At 37.1% G+C, this 24,280-nt stretch overlaps 5 protein-coding genes across 6 annotated transcripts; 4 read left to right on the forward strand and 1 right to left on the reverse strand.

Moving 5' to 3' along the window:
* Window positions 1-1,049: 1,049 nt before the first annotated feature.
* LOC131000032 (ATP synthase subunit d, mitochondrial-like) lies at window positions 1,050-4,472 on the forward strand. The gene is made up of 5 exons (XM_057925767.1): window positions 1,050-1,481; window positions 2,260-2,341; window positions 3,368-3,432; window positions 3,938-4,024; window positions 4,140-4,472. The coding sequence occupies exons 1-5, from the start codon at window positions 1,116-1,118 to the stop codon at window positions 4,239-4,241; spliced, it is 702 nt and encodes a 233-aa protein (XP_057781750.1). The 5' UTR covers window positions 1,050-1,115; the 3' UTR covers window positions 4,242-4,472.
* Window positions 4,473-6,832: 2,360 nt separating this feature from the next.
* Window positions 6,833-10,842, forward strand: LOC131000026 (uncharacterized). 2 transcript variants are annotated; one of them, XM_057925762.1, is made up of 6 exons: window positions 6,833-7,618; window positions 8,445-8,633; window positions 8,721-8,960; window positions 9,586-9,803; window positions 9,912-10,166; window positions 10,336-10,842. In XM_057925762.1, the coding sequence occupies exons 1-6, from the start codon at window positions 7,297-7,299 to the stop codon at window positions 10,603-10,605; spliced, it is 1,494 nt and encodes a 497-aa protein (XP_057781745.1). In that variant the 5' UTR covers window positions 6,833-7,296; the 3' UTR covers window positions 10,606-10,842. The 2 variants fall into 2 exon arrangements, with proteins under 2 accessions (XP_057781745.1, XP_057781744.1); XM_057925761.1 differs by having other exon boundaries at window positions 6,840-7,618; window positions 8,718-8,960.
* Window positions 10,843-12,613: 1,771 nt separating this feature from the next.
* LOC130997136 (vicilin-like seed storage protein At2g28490) lies at window positions 12,614-15,984 on the forward strand. The gene is made up of 5 exons (XM_057922396.1): window positions 12,614-13,040; window positions 14,197-14,378; window positions 14,457-14,537; window positions 14,953-15,309; window positions 15,380-15,984. Exons 1-5 carry the CDS (start codon window positions 12,614-12,616, stop codon window positions 15,809-15,811), a joined length of 1,479 nt encoding a protein of 492 aa, XP_057778379.1. The 3' UTR covers window positions 15,812-15,984.
* Window positions 15,985-16,974: 990 nt separating this feature from the next.
* LOC131000028 (elongation factor 1-alpha-like) lies at window positions 16,975-19,360 on the reverse strand. Its single transcript, XM_057925764.1, has 3 exons — window positions 19,122-19,360; window positions 18,161-18,642; window positions 16,975-18,070 (listed from the first exon to the last, which is right to left on the reverse strand). The coding sequence occupies exons 2-3, from the start codon at window positions 18,620-18,622 to the stop codon at window positions 17,183-17,185; spliced, it is 1,350 nt and encodes a 449-aa protein (XP_057781747.1). The 5' UTR covers window positions 18,623-18,642; window positions 19,122-19,360; the 3' UTR covers window positions 16,975-17,182.
* Window positions 19,361-23,032: 3,672 nt separating this feature from the next.
* On the forward strand, window positions 23,033-24,162 carry LOC131000036 (uncharacterized). Its single transcript, XM_057925771.1, has 4 exons — window positions 23,033-23,196; window positions 23,279-23,612; window positions 23,692-23,792; window positions 23,909-24,162. Exons 1-4 carry the CDS (start codon window positions 23,131-23,133, stop codon window positions 24,044-24,046), a joined length of 639 nt encoding a protein of 212 aa, XP_057781754.1. The 5' UTR covers window positions 23,033-23,130; the 3' UTR covers window positions 24,047-24,162.
* Window positions 24,163-24,280: the final 118 nt, after the last annotated feature.

The raw sequence follows: 24,280 nt of genomic DNA on the forward strand, positions 1-24,280 counted from the left end.
AAGTTTTATATAATGTAAAGGCGTCATTGAAAATAAATTTTATATAATGTAAATTCGTTGGATTTATATTTTTCTAATAAAATAAATAAATATTTTAAAAGACCGTTTAACGATGAAGTTTATTTAAGGGTTAAGTACCAAATACCCCCCAACGTTGGGGCCCCTATCGCGTATAGGACCCGATAGTCAGGGTCCGCGCTGTTTACTACCTCAACGTGGCTAAACCTAAGCAAATTCCCCCCCCCAACGTTGGGCCCCTATCGCGTATAGGACCCTATAGTCAGGTATTAAGTACCAAATACCCCCCCAACGGTGACTTAATGCAGGGGGGGTATTTGGTATTTGAGGGGGGGATTTGCTTAGGTTTAGTCACGTTGAGGTAGTAAACAGCGCGGGCCCTGACTATAGGGTCCTATACGCGATAGGGACCCCAACGTTGGGGGGTATTTGGTACTTAACCCTTTATTTAAAATCTTTAATTTCAAGCATCAATCATTCTACATGAATCGATTTTGGTGGCCCGTGATTATATCAACTTCTACATAACTTTGGTTCGATTTTGACCCGTGATAAACGATTCGGAACCTAAACCATTATTTAAAATATTGAGCCGAATCAATGAAGATCAATTAATCGAATAACCGACCTCACTGGTTTCAATTCGATGTTTGGATATAAGATTCGCTAATATATGTTATTAGTTATACTGATACAAATTATATTTATTTTAATTTTGATTATATAATTATTGTAATTATTAAATTAAATTAATAATAGATCAGTAATGGGTACATTGGGTAGTCTCGATGAAATATCATGGCAAAAGGAAAATAGATCAAATGTGTAATGTGACTGTGAAATCATTATTCCTTGCCCTATTGTTAGTCTGTTGTCTCTTTATTTACTTTATTTTTTATAAAAAAATAATGTAACAAATATTTTAATAAGTAAATTTACATGGTGAAAAATAAAAATTATGTGGTATTTTAATTGCTACATGAATAAAATTATTAAGTTAGTTGAATTTAAACCTTCGATAACAATTAACTATATTGACTGAGTTCATTTAGCTCGCCGAATTAAGCTTCAACTTTTAAATAATAAAGAATATATTGATGCTTCAAAAAAAAAAAAAATTTGATAATCACTCGATTCGTTTAGCTTATTTTGGTGGAGGGTTAGAATTAGAGAGAGAAACATACAAAACAAAGGAAAATAGTTTCAGCCCTCTCCGACTGGTAGCATTCCGCTGTCGCAAAATCGCAATCGCCGCCGACATCAATTCGATTCCAACGAGAGGTAGGGAGAAAATGAGCGGAGCGGGGAAGAAGGTGGTGGACGTGGCATTTAAGGCCGGGCGCACTATCGATTGGGATGGTATGGCGAAGCTTCTGGTCTCCGACGAGGCGCGCCGCGAGTTCGCCACCCTCCGCCGCGCCTTCGACGAAGTTAACACTCAGCTCCAGACCAAATTCAGCCAGGTTGAATATTTTGCCCCACTTTTGTTTGTATTTTTGTGTTGATAAGGTTCCAGATCTGTTTATTTTGCTTGTGTGCGTGTGTATGCGTGGTTTGTCTTATGTTTGGTGATATATTGGTGATTCGAATTTCGTTTATTGTTTTAGGTATTTGGATTAGGTTTAATTTGGTGGTGTTTGAAACTGGATTAAATAATGAGATTATTTTGTTGAGGATTGTGTTTGTTGTTCTTCTTCCAGTTTTGCTTTATATTTTTGTCATGTTTTAAACCATTGCTAGAATTTGCGGTCTATTTGTAATCTACGGCAAAAAATGGAGCTGAGGTGGTTTCCTTCCTTGTGTCAGATTGCTTACAGGATGCAATTCAGACGCGAGATGTGCAAATATGCATAATCTCTATCATGATGTTTATGAATTATATGTGCAAGTGGATCAACTGAAAACATATTTTTGGAATTTTCAATTTAGAGAATGAAAGGACTGTTGTGGAGAAGTAAAGAAAAGATGATGAATAGTCTAGGCAATGCTACACCGTAGTCTATATCTCTGCCATTATTTAAGAAGAAAAGAGTTTAGGGTTTATGGGGATGCCTGTATTTAGAGATATGGCTTTCATGATACTTTGATCTCACACAATTTATCAACATGATTCCTTTTGAAGTTCATTTCTCTCATTTTAAACATGTTTAATCCTCTACATATATCTTACTTCATCGACACAAAATTTGATTTTTTAAAATTATTTTTATTGTTATTATTTATTTATTTTATAAATTTCAGGAACCAGAACCTGTGGACTGGGAATATTACAGGAAAGGGATCGGATCTCGTTTGGTTGATATGTACAAGCAAGCTTATGATGGTATGTGCTACCTGATGTTCTTATTTCTTTATCTCTTGATTTCCCTTCCTTTTGTTCATAATATTCTTTTATATATTTATTGTGCATGTGTATTTATGTTTTTCAATATCTCTGAACAACCTCTTATGATGGCTTTTACACTGAAGAACACACAGACACACACACACATAATGTTTGAAATATCTTGGATATATTGCATTTACAGGAAAGCTGATGGCCCGATATGGATATATGGGGTAAAGAAGTTCTTTCTGGAATTTCACTTAAATAGCATTACCATTATCAACATGGGAGATCTTATAGTACAAACTGGACGAGCATTGATGCTTGTTATTTGATACTTGATAGCATTTCTATTTGTTATTATATTGCTTACCAAGGGGTGATATTTATGTTTTGAATTAACTTACAAATGTATATCCTCATACTACACTACACAAATAATAACTTAAGCTTCCTAGATTATGTAAACCAAGTGCCTGTATTCGTGTTATCATGAAACTAAACCATGTCTGACTTGGCTACTATAACATGGAATATGACTTTCTCTTAAAACTTGCAAGGCTGGCAGAGGGTAAGGGGAGGTAAGAGAAATTAAATCTTCATATTGGAATGATGATGAAAGTAGTAATCAAATGATCTCTGTGAAATACATGTTTCGGATCCTTTCATGTCAATGAACCTAATAATTGCCTTGGTATTCTATTTAAGTGCATCATATTCTTGTTAAGCTAAAAAAGTACTCCTATAACATTTATCTGGAAACTTCTATTTTGATGGTTATTACTTTAAAAAAATTAAATGTCTTCACTGCCTTTATGAGTTTATGTGCGCTAGTGAAACTGGTTACGGTCTACTTTTGTACTAAACTTCCTTTATCCGGAAACCGGTAGCATTGTCATTTACAAGAGTCCAGTGATCCAACCAATCTTTTGACAGATTGACCTGTTATATTATTTTTTATTTTTAACTCTGTTTGATTGCAGTTCAGTTTTCTGATTTCATTTGTATATTATTTCCATGCAGAAATTCAAATCCCAAAATATGTTGACAATGTTACTCCTCAGTACAAGCCTAAGTTTGATTCCCTGGTGAGAATCTTGAGTGCTACCTATATTTCATGTACTTTTCAGCTACTTTCTGTATTTGTTTCTGTGCTTTGTTTAAGTGGAGAAATTTTGTTGGAATTGTAGCTTGCAGCTATTCATGTACATGATGCATGACTTCATAAGTATTAATTAACACAAACTAAGCATTGTTTCATTAGACATGTCACGCATTGCATCTGCTTATTTTAGTCAACGAACTAGAACAGGATTTATTCTTCAAAACAACCTTTTAAAATCACTTAATGAGCATTATGATATCATCTAATATTTCAGATAATGTTCATGTTTCTAATACATTCTTTAAGAAAAGTAAATGCCAAAATGGCTCTAAGTAGGCGTTTCAACTATGATGAATGTATTGCTGTATATGTATTCCATCTAATAACTAGCAACAACCTGTAGACAATGAGAAAATCTATCTTACTGGTTGAAGTTCTCATTCGGCTCATAAATGTGATTCTTATAATCAAATCCACTTGCCTTGCAGTTGGTAGAGCTGAAAGAGGCTGAGGAGAAGTCATTCAAGGAGTCTGAAAGATTAGAAAAAGAAATTGCTGATGTTCAAGACTTGAAGGTAATGAAAAATGGTTTTTCAGATTCTTCAATTCGGAGTCCCATCTCTGGGCCACACACACACACATACGTGACACACTTGTCTGGATTTTAATTCCTTGTGTTGGTGTTAACAGAAGAGGCTTAGTACCATGACAGCCGACGAATACTTTGAGAAGCATCCTGAACTCAAGAAGAAGTTTGATGACGAAATTCGAAATGACTATTGGGGCTATTAGTTTTGACTGTGCGACATTTCTGAGGTGAAAATCTTTGAGTTCCAACTCCAGCTTAGAAATAAAGAGAAAGAACAAATTCGTTTTTTTCCCTTGATTTCTTTTTGTGTATTTTGAAGATTGTGAACAAGAATATGGTCCGTGGGCTAGATGCCTTTTGTAGCATCCATCGAAATAATAATTTGTTATATATTCAGAGTAACTCCTATCTTAGAAGAGATCTTGATTTCTAAATATGCCTTGTTAATTTTAGCTAATAATCCTATTTTGTTATGTGAAGATTTTGTCTGCAGCATTATGATTATGATAATGTACTCTTCCAATCATCTTTTTTTCTTTTCAAGAATAATTTCTAGTGCGTGATTATTACTCAGAGTAAGTCAACTTTTTCCCACTTTTCAACTTGTCTTTGATTATCGTGTTTGATAAATCTGAGCCTTTCTTGACACCGACACCCGCAAATTATCCCATGATTGTTATTATATTAAGATTTGTGAGAAATCATTTTGTAAGTTTAGATCTGTAGAATAGTGTTCATATTTAGTGGCACATTCGTCATTATTTGATTTAAATATTTATTGAATTGGATTTAAATCTTAACAGTAAATTTCTAGAAAACAATATGAAACAACTTGAATAGACTAAGAACAATTGAGATTGGTAGAGAGAAAGTGTTTTTATTTTTACTAGACGAGCATAGAATGACTTGATCATTTTTCACACATTAGAGTTCGGTATATATATTACAAGGCAAATTTAGCTCAAAGGCCCATTCGTCGAGTCAATTGAGTTCAAGTCTCGTTACAATAATGTCAAGATTGGTAGAGCTGACCGCTAAGAACGGCTAAAAGCAAGGCTAACTATTAAGGTCGATGATAAGCGGGGCTAATATGTGCGAAGCTGACTCGTTAAGAACGCTCGGCAAAGGTGACCCGTTAAGGGTAGCGTTCAATTGAGCTGATCCATCAAGGTTTGACTCGTTCAAATTAATGCTCGGCAAATGTGACCCGTTAAGGGTAGCGTTCAAATGAGCTGATCCATCAAGGTTTACGCTTGACATGACTGTAGTGTCTAGGTTGATAGAGTTGAAAACTCTTTTTTTTCTCCTATTATCAGTCTAATTTTTTTTAATAATTTCTTTTCTTGTAAATTTTGTTCATTATACCCGATTCAAAAAGAGAGGAGCATAGTATCATCCACGAAATGATTAAATTCAAGACTGACATTATTATTGTAGTCTTGTAGTATCTAAACTTTTATAATAGACTTTTCATACAAGACTGAAGTTTTTCTTACCATAAAGCTAAATTTGGTTTTGACTTATTCGAATATTGGGTCCATCAACGTGATGTACAATAGGCACTCAAATTTGACTCACACATTCCTGCATTTTCTATTGATTTGTTTATATTTGTTTCTTATGAATTGGATGCATTAACAAGATAATTACAAGTGTCTCTCTACCTAAATCCTTTTGCAGATCATTAAATTGAGCCGATAAATTCAAATAATTATGGGGCAGGAACGATAAATTTGTATCCATTGGGCAACAATTATTATTACCATATTATTGACACATTCATTAATTGAAATTGTTACATAGTATATTATAGCTATTCAATTCTTGTTCACCCATCGGCAATTCCAATGTGAAATCATTAATAAAAGGTGATGCAAAAGTTTCAAAAGATCCAATTATATCGTTATGTGTTGGATTTAGGCCACAATACATGGGAAGAGAGAGTAAAATATTTAAACGAAATTGTGATTCTACAATCAATTTAATTTTCCTATTTACTTTTAAGCCTCTTCAAAGTATTCAATATATACTCTTAAATTTATCTCTTTCGATGTTTTCTCTACCTTATAAGCTTAATTATCTAAATACTTTATTAATTTATAAATTTTTAAAAAATTATATCTTAGTATAAATTTTTAGTGCTCATAAGCTTATTAAAATAAGCGTAGCCAAACCACCTCTCAGTATCATTATGAAAATATTACTCCCTCCGTCCCACTGTAACTGAGACCTTTTTTTTGGGCACGAAAATTAAGAAAAGTATATTTTGTGTGTAGGTGAAAAAGTAAAAAGGTGTTTGAAGTGAAAAACTTTTACCCAAAAAGGAAAGAGTCTCACTTACAGTGGGACGCCCAAAATAGAAAGAGTCTCAGATACAGTGGGACGGAGGGAGTATTGTCTTTAGTCATTTCAGTCGGTATCATATAATTTCATATTTTGACTAAGAAAATATCAATTTATCAATAATAATAATAATAAATAAATAAATAATAAGGCCAAACTTCCGAACATAATGAGAATGGAGAACTTTTTCAAATAAGAAATTCTGGAATTTAATTTGTAATCCGTAATCTCTAATTAAAAAAAAAAAACTTCAGTGAAAGTCGTTAATTTTTCAAAACCTTTAATAACCATACCGGAAATGGGCGGTTAACGACCGTTAAAACCCCGTTACACGGCCACCTCCTCCGCGGGCCCCGCCACTACGCAACCACCTATGTCGGCGGCGCAGCGGGCCCCACCTGAACGCCACGCCTTCTGAACATGGTGGAATTGAGGGCCTCTGCTGCACCTAACGCAGCGATCCCGCATTCTTGAAAATTGCATTCCGGCCCCTCCCACGCCGTCCATTAATTCCATTAATAGCAAACAGCAACAACTCATGCACCAGATTCATTAGCATGAAAATATTGAATTTTTTATCCATATATTTTTCCATTAATGTTTCGTAACACTCTGTAAGCTGCCGAAACAACCCATATTTGCAACAAACAATTGATGGGAGCAAATGCAATTATTACTGTATAATATAATCTGTACAGCGACAGCATCTGCTTGTCTACTTTGGTTTGTCATTTTCCGCCTCAGATTGATGCAATGAGATTATGAAAATTACTCGCACGCGCAGTTCGCAAACATTTGAGGTCGAATTCGGATGAAAGATTGAAACTTGTGCCGTTGAAATGGGGAGAGTTCGCTGTTGAAGAATCTTTTTTTGGGGGGAATCTAATAGTAGCTTTTTTTTGTAGAATTCTGTTGATGTCTGAAGTCAACGAGTTCGGGGATCTTCTTGATGAGAGAGGTAACGGTGCGGCGGCGGGGGAGGTTGGGGACTGGAGGTTTCAGGCGGCGGAGTTCGCGAAGGGGGCGGCGGAGATGAGCGTGGAGTTCGGGAAGGGGGTGAGGGATGTGGTGAAGCAGACGGTGCTGAGGGAGGATTCTGTGATTATGAAGAAGTTCAAGGGCCCTTGTCAGAAATTGTTTGGGAGGTTGAGGTTTTTGAATGAGTATTTGCCCGAAGATCGCGATCCGGTTCACGCTTGGACCGTCATTGCCTGCGTCTCCATTCTTGCTTTTGCAGGTCTCTATCAATGTGTGTGTGTGTGTGTGTGTTTGGTGATTGTTTCTTGTTTTGATGTGAATTATTGAAGACTAATGGAAAAGTAAGAGCTGTGTATGTGAATGATCTCATCAAGATTAAATCTGTGCTGTTGTTTCTGAATTGTATTTACTAGTGTGTGTGTGTGTGTGTGTGGTGATTGTTTCTTGTTTTGATGTGAATTATTGAAGACTAATTGAGAATAAGAGCTTTGTATGTGAATGATCTCATCAAGATTAAATCTATGTTGTTGTTTCTGAATTGCATTTACTTTTTTCAAGATCAGCATATATTTGGAAATGGAATGTGTGTATATTGTAGAAATATAGGATTACTGCTTGAATTCAGTAGTAAAAGTTTGTATAGAAATGCTCTGTTTAGATGAACTTGTTTTGATGTGAATTGTAGAAGAATAATGGAAAAGTAAGAGCTGTGTATGTGAATGATCTCATCAAGATTAAAACTATGACTGTTGTTTCTGAATTGCATTTTGCTTTTTTCAAGATCAGCATATATGTGGAATGTCTGTATATTGCAGAAATATAGGATTACTGCTTGAATTCAGTAGTAAAAAGTTTGTATAGAAATGCTCTGTTTAGATGAACTTGTTATTGAGCATTTGATTCAATTAGATATGTAGCAGATGAGATCAGAAACAATGGGAGTTTTCTCTCTGCAATGAATTCCTCTGCAATTATACAAATTTGGAGCATTTTGAGATAGATTTTAAGGGCCTTAAGATTGCAGCTACTTGAAGTGGTTCATGTCTTTGTGTTTCTTTACTAACAGAGTGAACAAATTGGTGCAGTCTTAACTGTAAATACGACTCGAACTACGACTCCATTGGTTAACAAGATGAAGCTGCACCCTTCCACTGCTACCCTTATACTGCTTCCAGACGGGAGGCGATTGGCTTATCAAGAACAGGGCGTCCCGGCTGATAAGGCCAGATATTCAATGATAGTTCCCCATTCGTTTCTTTCATCCCGGCTTGCAGGTTTTGATTATTCTTCTGTCAATCTCTTCGTATTGTGTGCTTGAAAAGGCAGTAGAGCTAAAAGTTGTGTGTGTTCTTGGGAAGTAGGTGTTCCGGGTGTCAAGGGTGCGTTGCTTGAAGAGTTTGGCATCCGCCTCTTGACATATGATCTACCGGGATTTGGGGAAAGTGATCCTGATCCGAAGAGGGACCTTGAGTCCTCGGCTCTGGATATGCTGCACTTAGCGTATGCTGTCAATGTCACCGAGAAGCTGTGGGTGTTGGGCTATTCGGATGGAAGCAAGCATGCTTGGGCTGCCCTGCATTACATTCCTGATCGGATTGCAGGTAAGTCGACAAACTCATACGCTGGTGATCACGATGATATTACAACGTGCATCTAAGGTTAGATTATGGGATTGTTTCAACATAAACTTGAGAAAACACACATCACTTCTTGCATAAGTTTAGTGTTAAGTTGTGAAGAAGAGGAAGGAGAATTAGGCATCTAAGGTTAGATTATAGGATTGTTTCAACATAAACTTGAGAAAACACACATCACTTCTTGCATAAGTTTAGTGTTAAGTTGTGAAGAAGAAAAAAGAGAATTAGGCATCTAAGGTTAGATTATGGGATTGTTTCAACATAAACTTGAGAAAACACACATTACTTCTTGCATAAGTTTAGTGTTAAGTTGTGAAGAAGAAGAAGAAGAAGTAGAATTAGGCATCTAAGGTTAGATTATGGGATTATATCAACATAAACTTGAGAAAACACACATTACCTTCTTGCATAAGTTTAGTGTTAAGTTGTGAAGAAGAAGAAGACGACGAAGAAGAAGAGTTAGGCATCTAAGGTTAGATTATAAACTTGAGAAAACACACATTAGTCCTTGCATATGTTTAGTGTTAAGTTGTGAAGAAGAATTAGTGTTTGTGTTGTGATGAGTGATTCATCGTTTACGAATCCTCAGGTGCTATAATGCTTGCTCCGATGGTTAATCCATACGATCCAAGACTGAGCAAAGAAGAGAGCCGGAGAATCTGGTGGAAATGGACACTAAAGAGAAGGCTGATGTACATTTTAGCTCGAAAATTTCCTAGTTTGCTTCCGTATTTCTACCGGAGAAGTTTCCTTTCTGGACACCACGGTGAGGTAGACACGTTGCTCTCGGTCTCATTAGCGAAGAGGGTGAGTCCCTTTAACTCAAAACTATCCTTTTGAATTCAATCTTTTAGTACTAGTATTTATGATATGGATATTAAGAGTTGTTTCTCATCATAAGCTACAATTGTCTAGGATAGAGCTGTGGTTGAACACAGAAGCTTCCGAGAGTTCTGGCACAGGAACGTTGAGGAGTCCGTTAGGCAGGCGAATGCAAGGCCGTTCGTTGAGGAAGCTGTCTTGCAGGTCTCGAATTGGGGCTTCAGCATTGGCAACCTCAACGGGCGCTACAAGTATAAGGGTAAAGGCCTTCTTGCTTGGCTCAAGTCACTCTACACTCCTGCAGAGAAGCGATTGACCGGCTTCCTTGGCCCGATACACCTATGGCAGGTAACTGCACGTCGTGTTTTGATGAATCTTGCGTGCAACGCGATCACTCTCCCGTAGATTAGAGTGCTCCAATCTGATATATATACATCCTGAGTGTTTGAAGGGATGAGCCTCGGCCTATATTATTTTTATCTATCTAAGCTAAGCGAACGCCCTTGATGTCGAGCAGGGAGACGAGGATATGATCGTCCCTCCGTGGATGAGCGAGTTCGTGCAACGGGACCTGCCGGACGCCATCCTGCATAAGCTCCCCTACGAGGGTCATTTCAGCTACTTCTACTTCTGTGATGAATGCCATCGGCAGATTTTCACTACGGTTTTCGGACATGCTCGAGGCCCTCTAGCCGCGAACGAGGATCGAGCTCCGGTGGAAGATGAAGTTCAAGAAAATGGTGAAGCAATCTGCAGTGATGCAGCAGCAGCAGCAGCAAAGGAATAGAATGTGGCTGCATTTGCAGAGGAAGATGATGAATTGAGGTAATTAAGATTGTGGTTTTTGATAGGGAGGATAGAGTATATAGTGAAAAGCAGATTAATTCATTGAAATGATAAATATATATATTTTGGATAGTGTTACACAGTTTCTCACATACATTATTTCCAAGATTTGTTGCAAAGTACTCCATCCTTTTCTGATTCAGTAATGAGAGTTCTATTTTGGAATTCTATAGAAAAATAATGTCAAATTTTTCATTTTATCTTGTCCTAGATATAATTTTTTTAGTAGTTTGGTTTTTCATGCAATCACTAAGGGTAAAAAAAAGTAAATTTACCCACTTCCATGATATATGATAGATATGACTATATGAAACACTTATTCAAAAATGGAGGAAATAATGATTTTTTGGAGTGACAATGAAACTCAAAGTCTAGACTACACTTTAGGTAAACCCAAGCTTCTAAGCATCATTTTGTTTTCTTCTTATATTTGTATTTGAAAGCTTTATTAATTGCAACATAATGATTTTATGATATATACGTGTGTGTATTATTATTATTATTATTATTGTAAGGCATTAGTTAAGTTTTTTATTTTATTTTTAAGTTGAAAATTTATTTTTTATTCTATTTCTTTTTTAAAATAATTTCATTAACTATCATCCTTAAAATTTTCATATTTTTACACATGTTGTGGCTAATAAATTCATATAAATCCACTAATAATAATATACATATTTTTTTAATTCGTGGATCTCTTCTCCACTCACTAATACACATTTTTGAAGGAAAAAAAAAAATCTTGTCCACTCCATTGAGGAAGAGCTTTCGTGAACAGAGAGTATATTATGATATGTGCACAGGGACGGATCTAAGAATTTAATTAGGACCGGGCGAGATTTCATCGGGTGTTTTTAATAAATTTTTAGTAAAGAAAACAGACCGGGCGACCGCCGAGATTTGATCAAAATATATACATATATATAGATAATAAAAAAAAATTGACCGGGCGACCGCCGAGGCTGCCCGGCCTCTAGATCCGTCTCTGTATGTGCATTAATAATAGTATTTTAATTTATATCAGAAACTCAATATTGGTAGATGTTCATGTTCTTAAAGTGCTAAACTATAATTTCTAGTATAAAATTCCTTTTCTCAAATTGAACAAAAAAAAAAACCACACATTTATGCGACTGAATAACACACATTATATATATAGATATGTATGACTCGAACTTGAACACAACTGTTCATGCACCACATGATAACCATGAAGTAACGAGAACATACGCTAAAGGAAAATTGTAAAAATTATTCATTTTCAATTTAAAAGGACAAAATTATTCTTACATAAATCGTAAACTCCAAAATTGCAAATTTTGCTCGACATGTTCGACTAATATATATCGAACATTATTTATAAATGCACTAATATTCGATCATTACGAGTTGAGTATATTGAATATTAGTATATTTATGACAAATGTATTAATGTTCGCCATATCGATTATTACGAGTCCAGTAATTAAGCATTAATGAAAAACGTACTACGGCTTAATATTTGTCGATTGTGAGTCGAGCATCAGTGTAAAATACACTGATGCTCGACATTGTAAAAAAAAATATCTTTCATGATATCATTTTGCCCAAAAATAAATTTTCAGCTTTAAAAAAAAAACATTTGAAATTAGTTTGGTTGTCTAAATCCGAAGCAGAGAGGCGTGGAAAATCAGCTCACGAGGATATTATATTTTGAACACGTGTGGGAAGTCTGTGCTCTCTTTAGTTTCTCTTTCATTGAAAATGGATCATAGATTCATAATATATGCAGAGATTTGCATGAGATGAAGGGATCCTTCATGTCTGTCTTAACCAGAGAAGGCCACCAAAGCCACCCATTCATGCATGGCCGACACCTGTATCTTTCCTCTCTCTCTAAATATACACACACTGCACCCTCTCCTCCATTCACCACTATTCCATTCATTTCACACACACACACATTCATCATGCGTAACACATGTGTGCTGTTGCTGGCCGTGCTGGCCCTGCTGGCGGTGGCGCTCGCCGTCTCCGCTCACAGAGACGACGAGCGCTGGGGGAGGCGGGGCGAGGAGGAGCGGTGGCCGGAAGGGCGGGGAAGGAGAGAGGAGGAAGAGAGAGGCGAGGAGGAAGAAGAGAGGCGGTCGGAGAGGCGGGGGAGGCGGCGCGAGGAGGAGAGGGGCGGGGACGAGGGGGGCACGGGGCGGCGGGAGGGGGACGAGTGGTTCCTGCTGCAGGATGCGAAGTCGGTGGTGAGGACTTACGCGGGGAGCATGAAGGTGGTGAAGGGCTTCGGCCGGAGTCCGATGCATATCGGCTTCATCACCATGGAACCTAAGAGCTTGTTCGTTCCTCAGTATCTCGATTCCTCGCTCATCCTCTTCGTTCGCAGAGGTAACGATGGCTCTCTCGCTATTATTACTATTATTAAGGGTGTTTACTTTTGAAAATTAGTCTCGATGGATGGATAAAAATAATAAGGTTAATCTTATTTGTTTAGATGGACTGGAATTTTGGGATATTACTAGACTCGGGGGCGGCACTAGGGGGTTTTGGGGGGGGGGGGGGGGGGTTCACTGGAAATTTTAAAACGGACAGGGGTAATTTTGTAATTTTATACTCAGCTTCGTCCACATAAATAATGCATAGGTGCTTCCATCACGAGTTTTAATGATAAGTTGTTTAGAGTAGTGATAGTGAAATTTTAATGATAAGTTGTTTAGAGTAGTGATAGTGAAATTTTAATGATAAGTTGTTTAGAGTATGGATAGTGGAGAAATGATCTCACATTAAGGGTATTGTTAATTAGATTGTTGGTAAATAATTGTAAGTTACAAGGATAAAATTGTTTAAATTGTGTGTGGGATAATACTCAAAATTAGAATGTGCATGAATTTGGGGGACGTACTAAAATGGGCAAGTATCCATAAATATATGTGGGGGACAAAATGAGTAAATATATTATATAAAAAATCAATATGATTTTAACTCTACCACCGTTATCGAGTTAAATTATTTTTATACTGTGATTGAAATGCATGTTTTAGAGTTGAATCAATATTTTAATGTACTGAACACATAAATAATTTATGCATGTCATTTTTTAATATAGAGATTTATTTTTTGAATTTGATATTGGAAACTACTTTGTCTTGCAAAGTTTTATCCGTCTGAATTTTTTGAAGTTACTTTGGGTAAACTTAAAAATCTTAAAAATCAATTTGAAAGGTACACTTTGTAATTTAAATTACATTATCATTGTGTCGAAAGTCTACACTTTGGTTATTATTTGAAAGGTACATTTTGGTAATTATTTATTTTTAATTTAATTATTAATTTTATTAAAAAAATTGAACTCCTTGATTTGAATGGAAAATCGAAAGTCTGACTTTGCCACTGACTAGACCTATTTGAGCTTGAATTATATCTTATTTGATGGTGGACTGAATAAGTTCAAAAATAAAAATACTCAATCATGTATCGTATCAAACATGCAAAGTAAACGCTACCTTATTAAATTGGCTACCTTATTGAATTATTTTGATTGCAGGGGAAGCAAGAGTGGGGAATATATACAAAGATGAACTGGTGGAGAGGAGATTGAAGGTGGGAGATATATACAGAATCGGGGCCGGATCGGCTTTTTATCTGGTGAATGAAGCGGAAGGCCAGAGGCTTCATATAGTCTGCAGCATTGATACATCAGACTCCTCCTTACCTCACACATTTCAAGTACCACAATTACAAACCATAACTATTTTGCACCCCACATTTCAATTCTACTAACAATCTATGATTTCAATTTGGCAGTCTTTCTACATTGGTGGCGGAACGTATCCAAAATCGGTGCTCTCTGGATTCGATCGTCTCACGCTGTCAACAGCACTCAATGTAAGAGGATCCAGCCAATGTGCATAAGTATTTTTTGTTGATTGAGTGTTTGGCTAAATTTATTTTTCAAGAGCATTTTAAAGTATTTGGATGATTAAGTTTAGAAAATTTTGTGCTACAGGGAGATAATCTTTGTTAAATAGAGAAAATTGAAGAAAGAACAATATAATAAAGTATAATTGAATAATATTTGTAAAATAATTATTTTAATTTGATATAAGATTATAAAGACAAAAAGAAGTTTAGAGTAGGGGGATTTATTTTTCGAAAACTTATAAGCTCTTGGAATTTTTGAAAACTTATAAGCTCTCGGAATTTTTGAACTTATAAGCTGTTGATGAGTTTATTTTATCAAATATTTTGAAAGAGTTTATAAGCTTTTGAATAAGGTTACTTAATAAGGATTTTTATATAGGTGACAGAAGAAGAAGTGAATGATATGCTGACTAGCCAAGACGAAGGCCCGATCGTGTATTTATCGAACACGACTCATTCTCCGAGATCGTCGATGAGGCGAATCTCCCAAATGAGAGGAGAAGAATCGACATGGTCGTTTAGGAAGATGATGAACTCTTTCTTGGATTGGAGTGACAAGAAGAAGGGGGATAAGAAATGGGGTGGAAGAACCGGCAAAGGCCCGGATGCTTACAACCTCTACGACCGAAAGCCCGATTTCAAGAACGATTACGGGTGGAGCATTGCTCTCGATCATAAGGCTTATCCCCCCCTTAGGCACAACGATATCGGAGTCTATCTTGTCAACCTCACCGCGGTAAATCTAATCATCGCTTTGATTTTTCACTCTTGTTATGTGATGTGATCTAATCGAGGAAGGAATGCAGGGAGCGATGATGGCGCCTCATATCAATCCGATGGCGATCGAGTATGGCATTGTGTTGAGAGGGAGTGGGACGATACAAATAGTGTATCCAAATGGGAGCTTGGCCATGAATGCCAAAGTGAATGAGGGAGATGTGTTTTGGATACCTCGCTTCTTCCCCTTCTGCCAGATTGCGTCGCGGACGGGCCCGTTCGAGTTCTTCGGGTTCACCACCTCGGCACGGAACAACTGGCCGCAGTTCTTGGTGGGCGCCAACTCGTTGCTCCACGCCCTGAGAGGGCCCGAGTTTGCGGCTTCCTTCGGGATGAGCGAGGCCGGGCTCGATGGCATCATTGATGCGCAACGGGAGTCGGCCATCCTGCCGACGGCCACGGTGGCTCCCCCGGATGAGAGAGCTCCGGTTGGAGGTGGGGTGAGAGAGATGGTGACTTAAGTTTTGGAGCGAGTGGTGAAATGGGGATTGTGTTAGTTTGTGGTAAAATGTGAATTGGTGTTTGTAATTGTTTTGTTTATGTGTCCTTTTGAGTTTGGATGATTTTGTAGATGTTGGCAATGTGCACTTTTCGAAAGTTGTGAATAATCTGGACTAGTTCGTTAATTCTTGTCCCGTGGTATGTTTTGCCTTTACAAAAACCTTATTATCAAGTGATTTACTTGAGAACCAAAATTTAGGAGTCGAAATTTCATAAATTAAATTAAAGGGGTAAAATGATAAAATTTAAATTTTTTTTTATAAAATATAGAATATATAAATTATATATTTATTTAGAAATTTTCTATTCTTATATTAAGAATTAGTGTATTTTGCACTGATGTTCGTCTGTTCAACTCACAATGATAGAGTATGTCGACAAAGAGTATGTCGAACATTAACGCTTTCAATTCACAATGGTAGAGTATGTCGAACATTAACGCATTTTTTAGGAGTGCTCGACTATGCTTGGTTGTTTGATTTGTAATGGTCGAATATGTAGCATTGGTGTATTCATTAAGAATGTTCGACTCGAAGCTTGGTTGTTTGATTCGTAATGGTCGAATATGTAGTATTGGTGTATTCATTAAGAATGTTTGATTCACATAAATAAAACATGTCGAGCATTAATGTATTTATCATATAATAATGCTTGATATACTTGTTTAGTGTATCAAGCATTAATGTGTATTTACCATTTATGTTCATTAGTCGAGCATGTCGAGAAAAGTTCATAATTTTGTCATATAATAATGCTTGATAGACTTGTTCAGCGTGTCAAGCATTAATGTGTATTTACCATTTATGTTCATTAGTCGAGCATGTCAAGAAAAGTTCATAATTTCAACAAAATGATGTGATTTAGCATATCAAGTAGTGTGTATTTACCAAATTTTTAGTTACCACCGATGTTCATTAGTTGAACATGCCAAGAAAAAATCATAATTTCAACCAAATTTGCGATTGAAGTAAGAATAATTTTATAATTTCATTTTATTATGAGTATTTTTTTTATCTTTGAGGAGTAAAATAACCTTAATTCTAAATGGAATGGATTGTCCTAGGGGTTGAATCTTCAATCTACAACCAAGTGAGAAGGTAAAAGCAGAGAATATACACTCCAATGCCGAAAATGGACTTGAATTCATCAATAATCGTTGTTTGCTCTCTGCAACGACAAAAACAAGACGTTTTCATATCAACAAAACTAATCTAACTCTGTTATCCTCAAAAAACAGGGGATAGAGAAAGTGGGCAAAGCAAACTAAATTCAGAAAACCGTCTCAAACAGAAGTGTGAGCTTAGGTAATGTAAAGAGAATTGCCCAAGGCTTCATTTAGCACCCTTCTTGGCAGCAGCCTTGGTCACCTTAGCACCGGACGGGTCTTTCTTCTCCACGCTCTTGATGACGCCGACGGCAACAGTCTGCCGCATATCACGAACGGCGAAGCGACCGAGCGGCGGGTACTCGGAGAACGTCTCCACGACCATGGGCTTGGTCGGAATCATCTTCACGAATCCGGCGTCACCGTTCTTCAGGAACTTGGGCTCCTTCTCGATCTCCTTGCCCGACCGTCTGTCGATCTTGGTGACGAGTTCAGCGAACTTCACGGCAATGTGGGAGGTGTGGCAGTCGAGCACCGGGGCGTAGCCGTTACCGATCTGGCCGGGGTGGTTCATGATGATGACTTGAGACGTGAAGTTGGCAGCTTCCTTGGCCGGGTCGTCCTTCGAGTTGGAGGCGACGAAGCCACGCTTCAGATCCTTCACGGCGACGTTCTTCACGTTGAACCCGACGTTGTCGCCGGGGAGAGCTTCCGGCATCGACTCGTGATGCATCTCGACGGACTTGACTTCGGTGGTCAGGCCGGATGGGCCGAAGGTGACGACCATACCGGGCTTGAGCACGCCGGTCTCCACACGACCCACGGGCACAGTACCAATACCGCCAATCTTGTACACGTCCTGAAGTGGGAGACGGAGGGGCTTGTCCGTGGGTCTCTTGGGCTCGTTGATCTGGTCGAGGGCATCGAGGAGGGTCGGGCCCTTGTACCAATCGAGGTTGGTGGATCTCTCGATCATGTTGTCTCCCTCAAAACCAGAGATGGGGACGAATGGGATCTTGTCAGGATTGTATCCGACCTTCTTGAGGTAGGAGGATACTTCTTTAACAATTTCATCATATCTAGCCTTTGAGTATTTCGGCGTGGTGGCATCCATCTGCGTACAAGAATACGATATCAGTATCTCACAAACTGCAAATACAAAATGAGAAGATAATAATCACAACATCACTAGTTAGCTAACCACCTTGTTGCAGCAACAGATCATTTGCTTGACACCAAGAGTGAAAGCAAGCAAAGCGTGCTCGCGAGTCTGACCATCCTTGGAGATACCGGCTTCAAAGCCACCCGTTGTGGAGTCGATGATCAGGACAGCACAATCGGCCTGTGAGGTACCGGTGATCATGTTCTTGATGAAGTCACGGTGGCCGGGCGCATCAATGACCGTGCAGTAGTACTTGGTGGTCTCAAACTTCCACAAGGCGATATCAATTGTGATGCCACGCTCACGCTCAGCCTTGAGCTTGTCGAGCACCCACGCATACTTGAACGACCTCTTGTTCATCTCCGCGGCCTCCTTCTCAAACCTCTCAATCACACGCTTGTCGATACCGCCGAGCTTGTAGATCAAGTGACCGGTGGTGGTCGACTTTCCAGAGTCCACATGGCCGATCACCACAATGTTAATGTGAACCTTCTCCTTACCCATCCCCAACTCTCAAAACAACACTGCCGCAGCAATACACCAAGTTAGGGGAAAATGTCATTGCAAGAGTAATCACAACAACAACAATCAGGCGTTTCACTAAAATACTGAAAAAAAAAACACCAGGAGCTTATCTATGAATTTTGAAATTTCCTTTAAAATTTAACAAAACTTCGACCAAAATCCACTAAGACTCGACGCAGAGAAGTAAACCAATTCATAATCAAACTTTGTATAGATGACTAATTTGCAGATTGCTGTTTATGCTAAAGCGTAAAAGAACTCGAAGCACATAAAAAATCGGATCCACGGCGCACACCTTACACTTCCATAAATAAATGAAAATAGCTTAAATAAATGATTTATTGATACAGCAAACACATATATCAGCTGAAACATAGAGGTAGGAAGATATAATCAACAAAAATAGCAGTAGAGGGAGAAAGAAATTATATAGTAGCTGATGCAAAAGAGGTTAGATAATCCATAAAAATAGCAGTACCTATGGAGAGTTGTAGCTGATGCAGAGAGCTCTCTCGCCTCGCCTTCGATTGTAGTGAGAGAATTATGCGATCTCAGTAGTGAGTGAGAGAGCTTCAGCATGGTTGAAGATGAGCATACATATATATACAATCTAGGTGGGGATTAGGGTTTTTGGTGACCGTTAGATTTGATGATCTGACGGATATAATTGAGTGAAATTAATTTTAATAAATAGCGCATCTAATTAAAGGAAGGATTTTTGCAAATATCATATCCAGATAGTATTAGATCACAGATATTAAAACAAATTAAGGAAGCAGAATTTTTTTTTTCTTTTTTTTTCTTTTCAATACTATCTAATATGTTAAAATAATTATTATAGAAGTAGTAAATGATAATAGAAAAAATATTTCGATGAGAAGTATGTTTAAAACTCACACAAACATACAAACATTCACACAAATATCCATGTAGATAGATACCTATGATAATTTTGTTGTATATTTCACGTGGCATGTAACTACAAATCTGCAGCTGCACAGATTCTATTGATTGTCTGACTATACCTGGAACTTAATTAATTATCAATTTGTCATCAAATTCCTCAACAAATTACCATTTTTAACTTTTAACTCTATCCCTATTTTTTTTCTTTGAATTTATATAAAAAAAATAGTTTTATTACATTTATAGACACTTACAATAAACATATATAATGATTTTTCATATATTAATTTATTCACTTATTTTATTACATTAATTTTTTTAACGGATTTTATTACATTATATTCCACTACTTTAATTTAACCAAAATTCTTTTACAGAAAATAGATGAATTTATCAACTCACAATATATTGAATTATAATTAATAATAGAGTGGATTTTTAAAATGGCCACTTTCATATTGTAAAGATAAAAAATGTCCACTAAGATAAAAAACTTAAAAAATGTCCACTGTTACCAAAATACCCTTCACATTAAAAATTAAAAAAATGTTCACTTTACACCACCCCTTTAAAAAATCCCGCAATTCACAACCCGTGTGAATTCACAACCAAAATTTTTTTGTTGTGAATTTACACTAGTTGTGAATTGAGAATTCACAACCAGTCGAATTCACAACCAGAATTTTTTGTTTGTGAATTCACAACTAGTCGAATTCACAGCCAAAATTTATTTCACAATCAGTCGAATTCACAATCAAAATTTAATTCACAACTAGAATTTTTTGGTTGTGAATTCACACCAAACGAATTCACAACCAAAATTTAATTCACAACCATATTTATGTTGGTTGTGAATTCACAATCAGTCGAATTCACAACCTGAATTTAATTCACAACTAGAATTTATTTTGGTTGTGAATTCAAGTAGTTGTGAATTTGAGTTTTTAAAGTTTGAATTCACAATTAAAACTGTAATTTATTTTAATTGTGAATTCGAGTTTTAGTTGTGAATTAATAGATCTGGTTGTGAATTCAAGAATATCAAGTTGTGAATTCATAGATGTGGTCGTGAATTCAAAAACATTAAGCTTCTGTGAATTCATAAATTTGGTTGTGAATTTAAGAACATTAAAAAAATAATTATACAGCTCAATCAACAATCAAAATACAGCAAAATATTATTCGAATCAATTCAATCTACAATTAAAATACAACAATTCCTTTGAATCAACAATCTCAACATTCAATCTCGGAATCAACAATCTCAACAGATCTTAGAACGAAAATCATTCACAGACGTATCAGATCTAAACTTTTTTTCAAGGAAGTAAAACAAAAATCCCCAAAATTACTCAGATATGGAATTAGGGTTTTTTTTTTACTGGGAAAACGCGCCGGCTCTGAGCGCGCTGCACTGCGCCTTTCCTTTCGCCGCCGAGACCACTTCCCGGCGGCCTCTGCCAGACGCCAAACACTGTCCTCAGCAACACCGCCTCCGTTCTGTACCGTGAAAGAGGAGGATGAGAAGAAGAAGCCGAAGGAGCGCCGCCCCTACCTGACGTCGGAGATGGCGGAGGCGACGAGACCGGGGCAGAGACGACGAGGCCTGGGCGGCGGCGCTTCACGGCGGGGGGTGAAGCAGAAGATGGCAGAGGCGACAAGGTCGGGGGCGGCGGCGCTTCGCGGCAGGGGGCGAAGCAGGAGATGGTGGAGGCGACGAGGCCGAGGCGGCGACGCTTCGGATTTCAAGCCCCAAGCCGCCTGGAACCCTAGATCTACCACGCCTGGAAGTCTAGAACCCTAGATCTGCAACATCCCCCCACAACCACTGCCGGATTTGAACCAGCAACCTAAGGATTAAGGCGGCGGCGGAGATGAAGGCGGTGGAGATAGACGGCGGCGGCGATGGAGATGAAGATAGTCTGGAACCCTAGATCTACCACTCCACGCCGCAGGCGATGAGGCAGGGGCGGCGGTGGACGACGTAGAGGAGGTCGACGGCGTGCGGGCCTCACGGAGGAGGAAGGTGGTGGCACGGACGGCGGTGGAGGAGGAGGTGAGGAGCTCCGGGCACATGGGGAAGATGCGGCGGAGGTCGGCGACGGTGATGCGTGGAGAAAGAGAGAGAAGAGAACGAGAGAGGAGAAAGATGCGTGGAGGGAGAGAGAAGAGAATGAGAGAGAGAAAGAGAGTACATGTATTTAAGAGAGGGTATTTCTGTCTTTTCAACTACAAAGTGGATAGTTTTTATCATTTTTATCTTAGTGGACATTTTTTATCTTTACAATATGAAAGTGGCCAGTTTTATATATTTGCTCTTAAATAATATTTGTGTCACTTCCTCCTATAATTATTTTTACATAAATACAAGTACAAATTTTGAAGGGCATACTCAGGTGCGACAATTGTATATATGTGGCAGTATAGGACAAAATTTCTGTAATAGGATTCTCAGCTGCGGCGAAGATTTCTCTAATAGGATATCTGTGAGCGTCATGTTAATGTGTACATCAACATTAAGTAATTAAATTTCAATTAGTTTTAATGCATAAATCATTAGTAATTGATTAAATATTAATTAATCATAATTAGAATTAATTAGGCTCAATAATAATAATTAATTAAAATAAATACTAGATTTAATTTTCTTTATAAAATAGTCCTATCTAAATGAAAATTTTGATTTATATTTAAACAAAGTATTATTTGCAACTATAAAATGTCCTATTGGCAATTAAATAATTATTTGATGTATAATTTACATTTAAGCAAAATTTCATATATGAATAATAAAGTTTTCATTCAAAAATAGCAAAAGCTCCATTGCTTTTCATATAATCAAGCAAATTAATTGCATATATGCATCATTTTATTTAGCAAAGGAAATGTCTCATGCAAACACACATAAATTCTAATAGGGCCCTCTTGATTTCATATTATTATGTGTGTCATTGCCACATACATATGAATATCATGCATGATTTTTTTATCAAATTTTGATCAAAACCAGTTAATCACAACTCACAAGTTAACACTACCAAAATAAAAACAAAAGTGTCATTTTACAAAATTATACTTCATTCATCTCATCTTTTTTACAAAAATAACTACAAAGATAAAAATAAAAAGTATTGAAATACACGAGTATTTTAATCTTAAATTGCTACTTCAATCACTCAAGTTCTAAATTAACGATTTTTATCTTTTGGAGTTTGGTAGTTGCTCTAGTCTCAAGTCATAAATAGATATAACTTGACACACAATTAACTCCAAAAATATTTTAGCTTCTTCTAATTATTTAAGGTAATTCCCAAATCGATATAAACCATATAATGCATATATTAATTATACACCTAATTCTTAACATATTAGAATTCCTTCCAAAAACCATAACTCTTTTCCTTGTCAATGTCAACAAGAAAAACACACACACCTTAGCCTATATATATACATACATACATTGATACATACATACCTTGATAACTCAGTTGCAAATTTCCTTCGTCTCTTTTCTTCTCTCTAGCCTTAATATTTAGCACATAGCTGCAAATTCCCTCTGTTTTTTTTCTGAATTTATACCAATGGAAGAACTTACTTTCGATCCACAATTCTACTCTGAATACATGGATGACGTTAACTACAGCCAGGTTTGAATCTTCAATGTTTTTTGTGAAGAGTTTGAACTAAGTGATTTATAGGCTATTAAACCTTTTGTGAACATTAATTCAGGGATTCTACGTGACGCCGGCGGAAGATGACCTGGTGCTGCGGGGAGGAATCAGGCGCGTCGGAGGCGTCGACCGTCTCCGAAAGGCGGAGCGCGCCGCCGTGTTTGCGGTGGAGGAGCACAACAAGGAGGCAGGGGAGAAAGGATTTCTGAAATTCGTCGCGATAGTGAATCTCAACGTGGAGCCCTCCGCCGGCGCGATCTACTACATCACCGCGGCGGTGGCGGACGCCGCCGGCGAGATTTGTCGCTTTCAGATGCAGATTTGGGAGAAACTCAACACCGGATACAAAGTGCAGATGTTCCGGCCAGCTCCATACTGGCTGAAATTATCAGGTAATTTCATCATCAAAATTAATAAATACATAAATAAATCAATATTTTAGTCGATTGATCGTGTGATTTGGTATTGCAGAAAAGCTAGCACGCAAAAATTGCTGCGTTGCGATTAATAACTTGGAGCATTGGATGGATGAAAATTATTTATACTACAAGTGTTTCAAGGCTGCACCTGAGGTAAATATTATATATTAAATCCTATTTTTCTTGGCTAAATCAATGTAATAAATTGTGTTTTTGTGTGCGATTTGCAAATTATTGAATCTAAATTAATTTTACGATTAAATTTTCAGATTTTAGGTATCGAGATGGAGGGGAATACAAATCAAGCGTATATATGGATGAGAAAATCTGCACATATAGGATGGATTGTGAACAAGTATGAAGGGAAAGAGATGCCGCGCTCTGATATTTTCTACACTTTTAATTAGACTTTTATTTAAGTAATTATTAGATTTTGATTTTAGATTTAATAGAGTTAGGTTCCATATACTTGTCATCAGTAACATTTAATTTTTAGTTTATAGGAAAAATCATTCTTATGCTACTTTTATGTTGCAGTTATTTCGATATCTTTATAATTATTATACTTTGACAAACCAATTAAAATGAATTATACAAAAAGATTAATGTGAGGGAACTCATAATTTTGGAACTCAATTAGC

This window comes from Salvia miltiorrhiza, chromosome 8 (genome assembly GCF_028751815.1).
Source record: "Salvia miltiorrhiza cultivar Shanhuang (shh) chromosome 8, IMPLAD_Smil_shh, whole genome shotgun sequence".
Lineage (NCBI taxonomy): Eukaryota > Viridiplantae > Streptophyta > Magnoliopsida > Lamiales > Lamiaceae > Salvia > Salvia miltiorrhiza.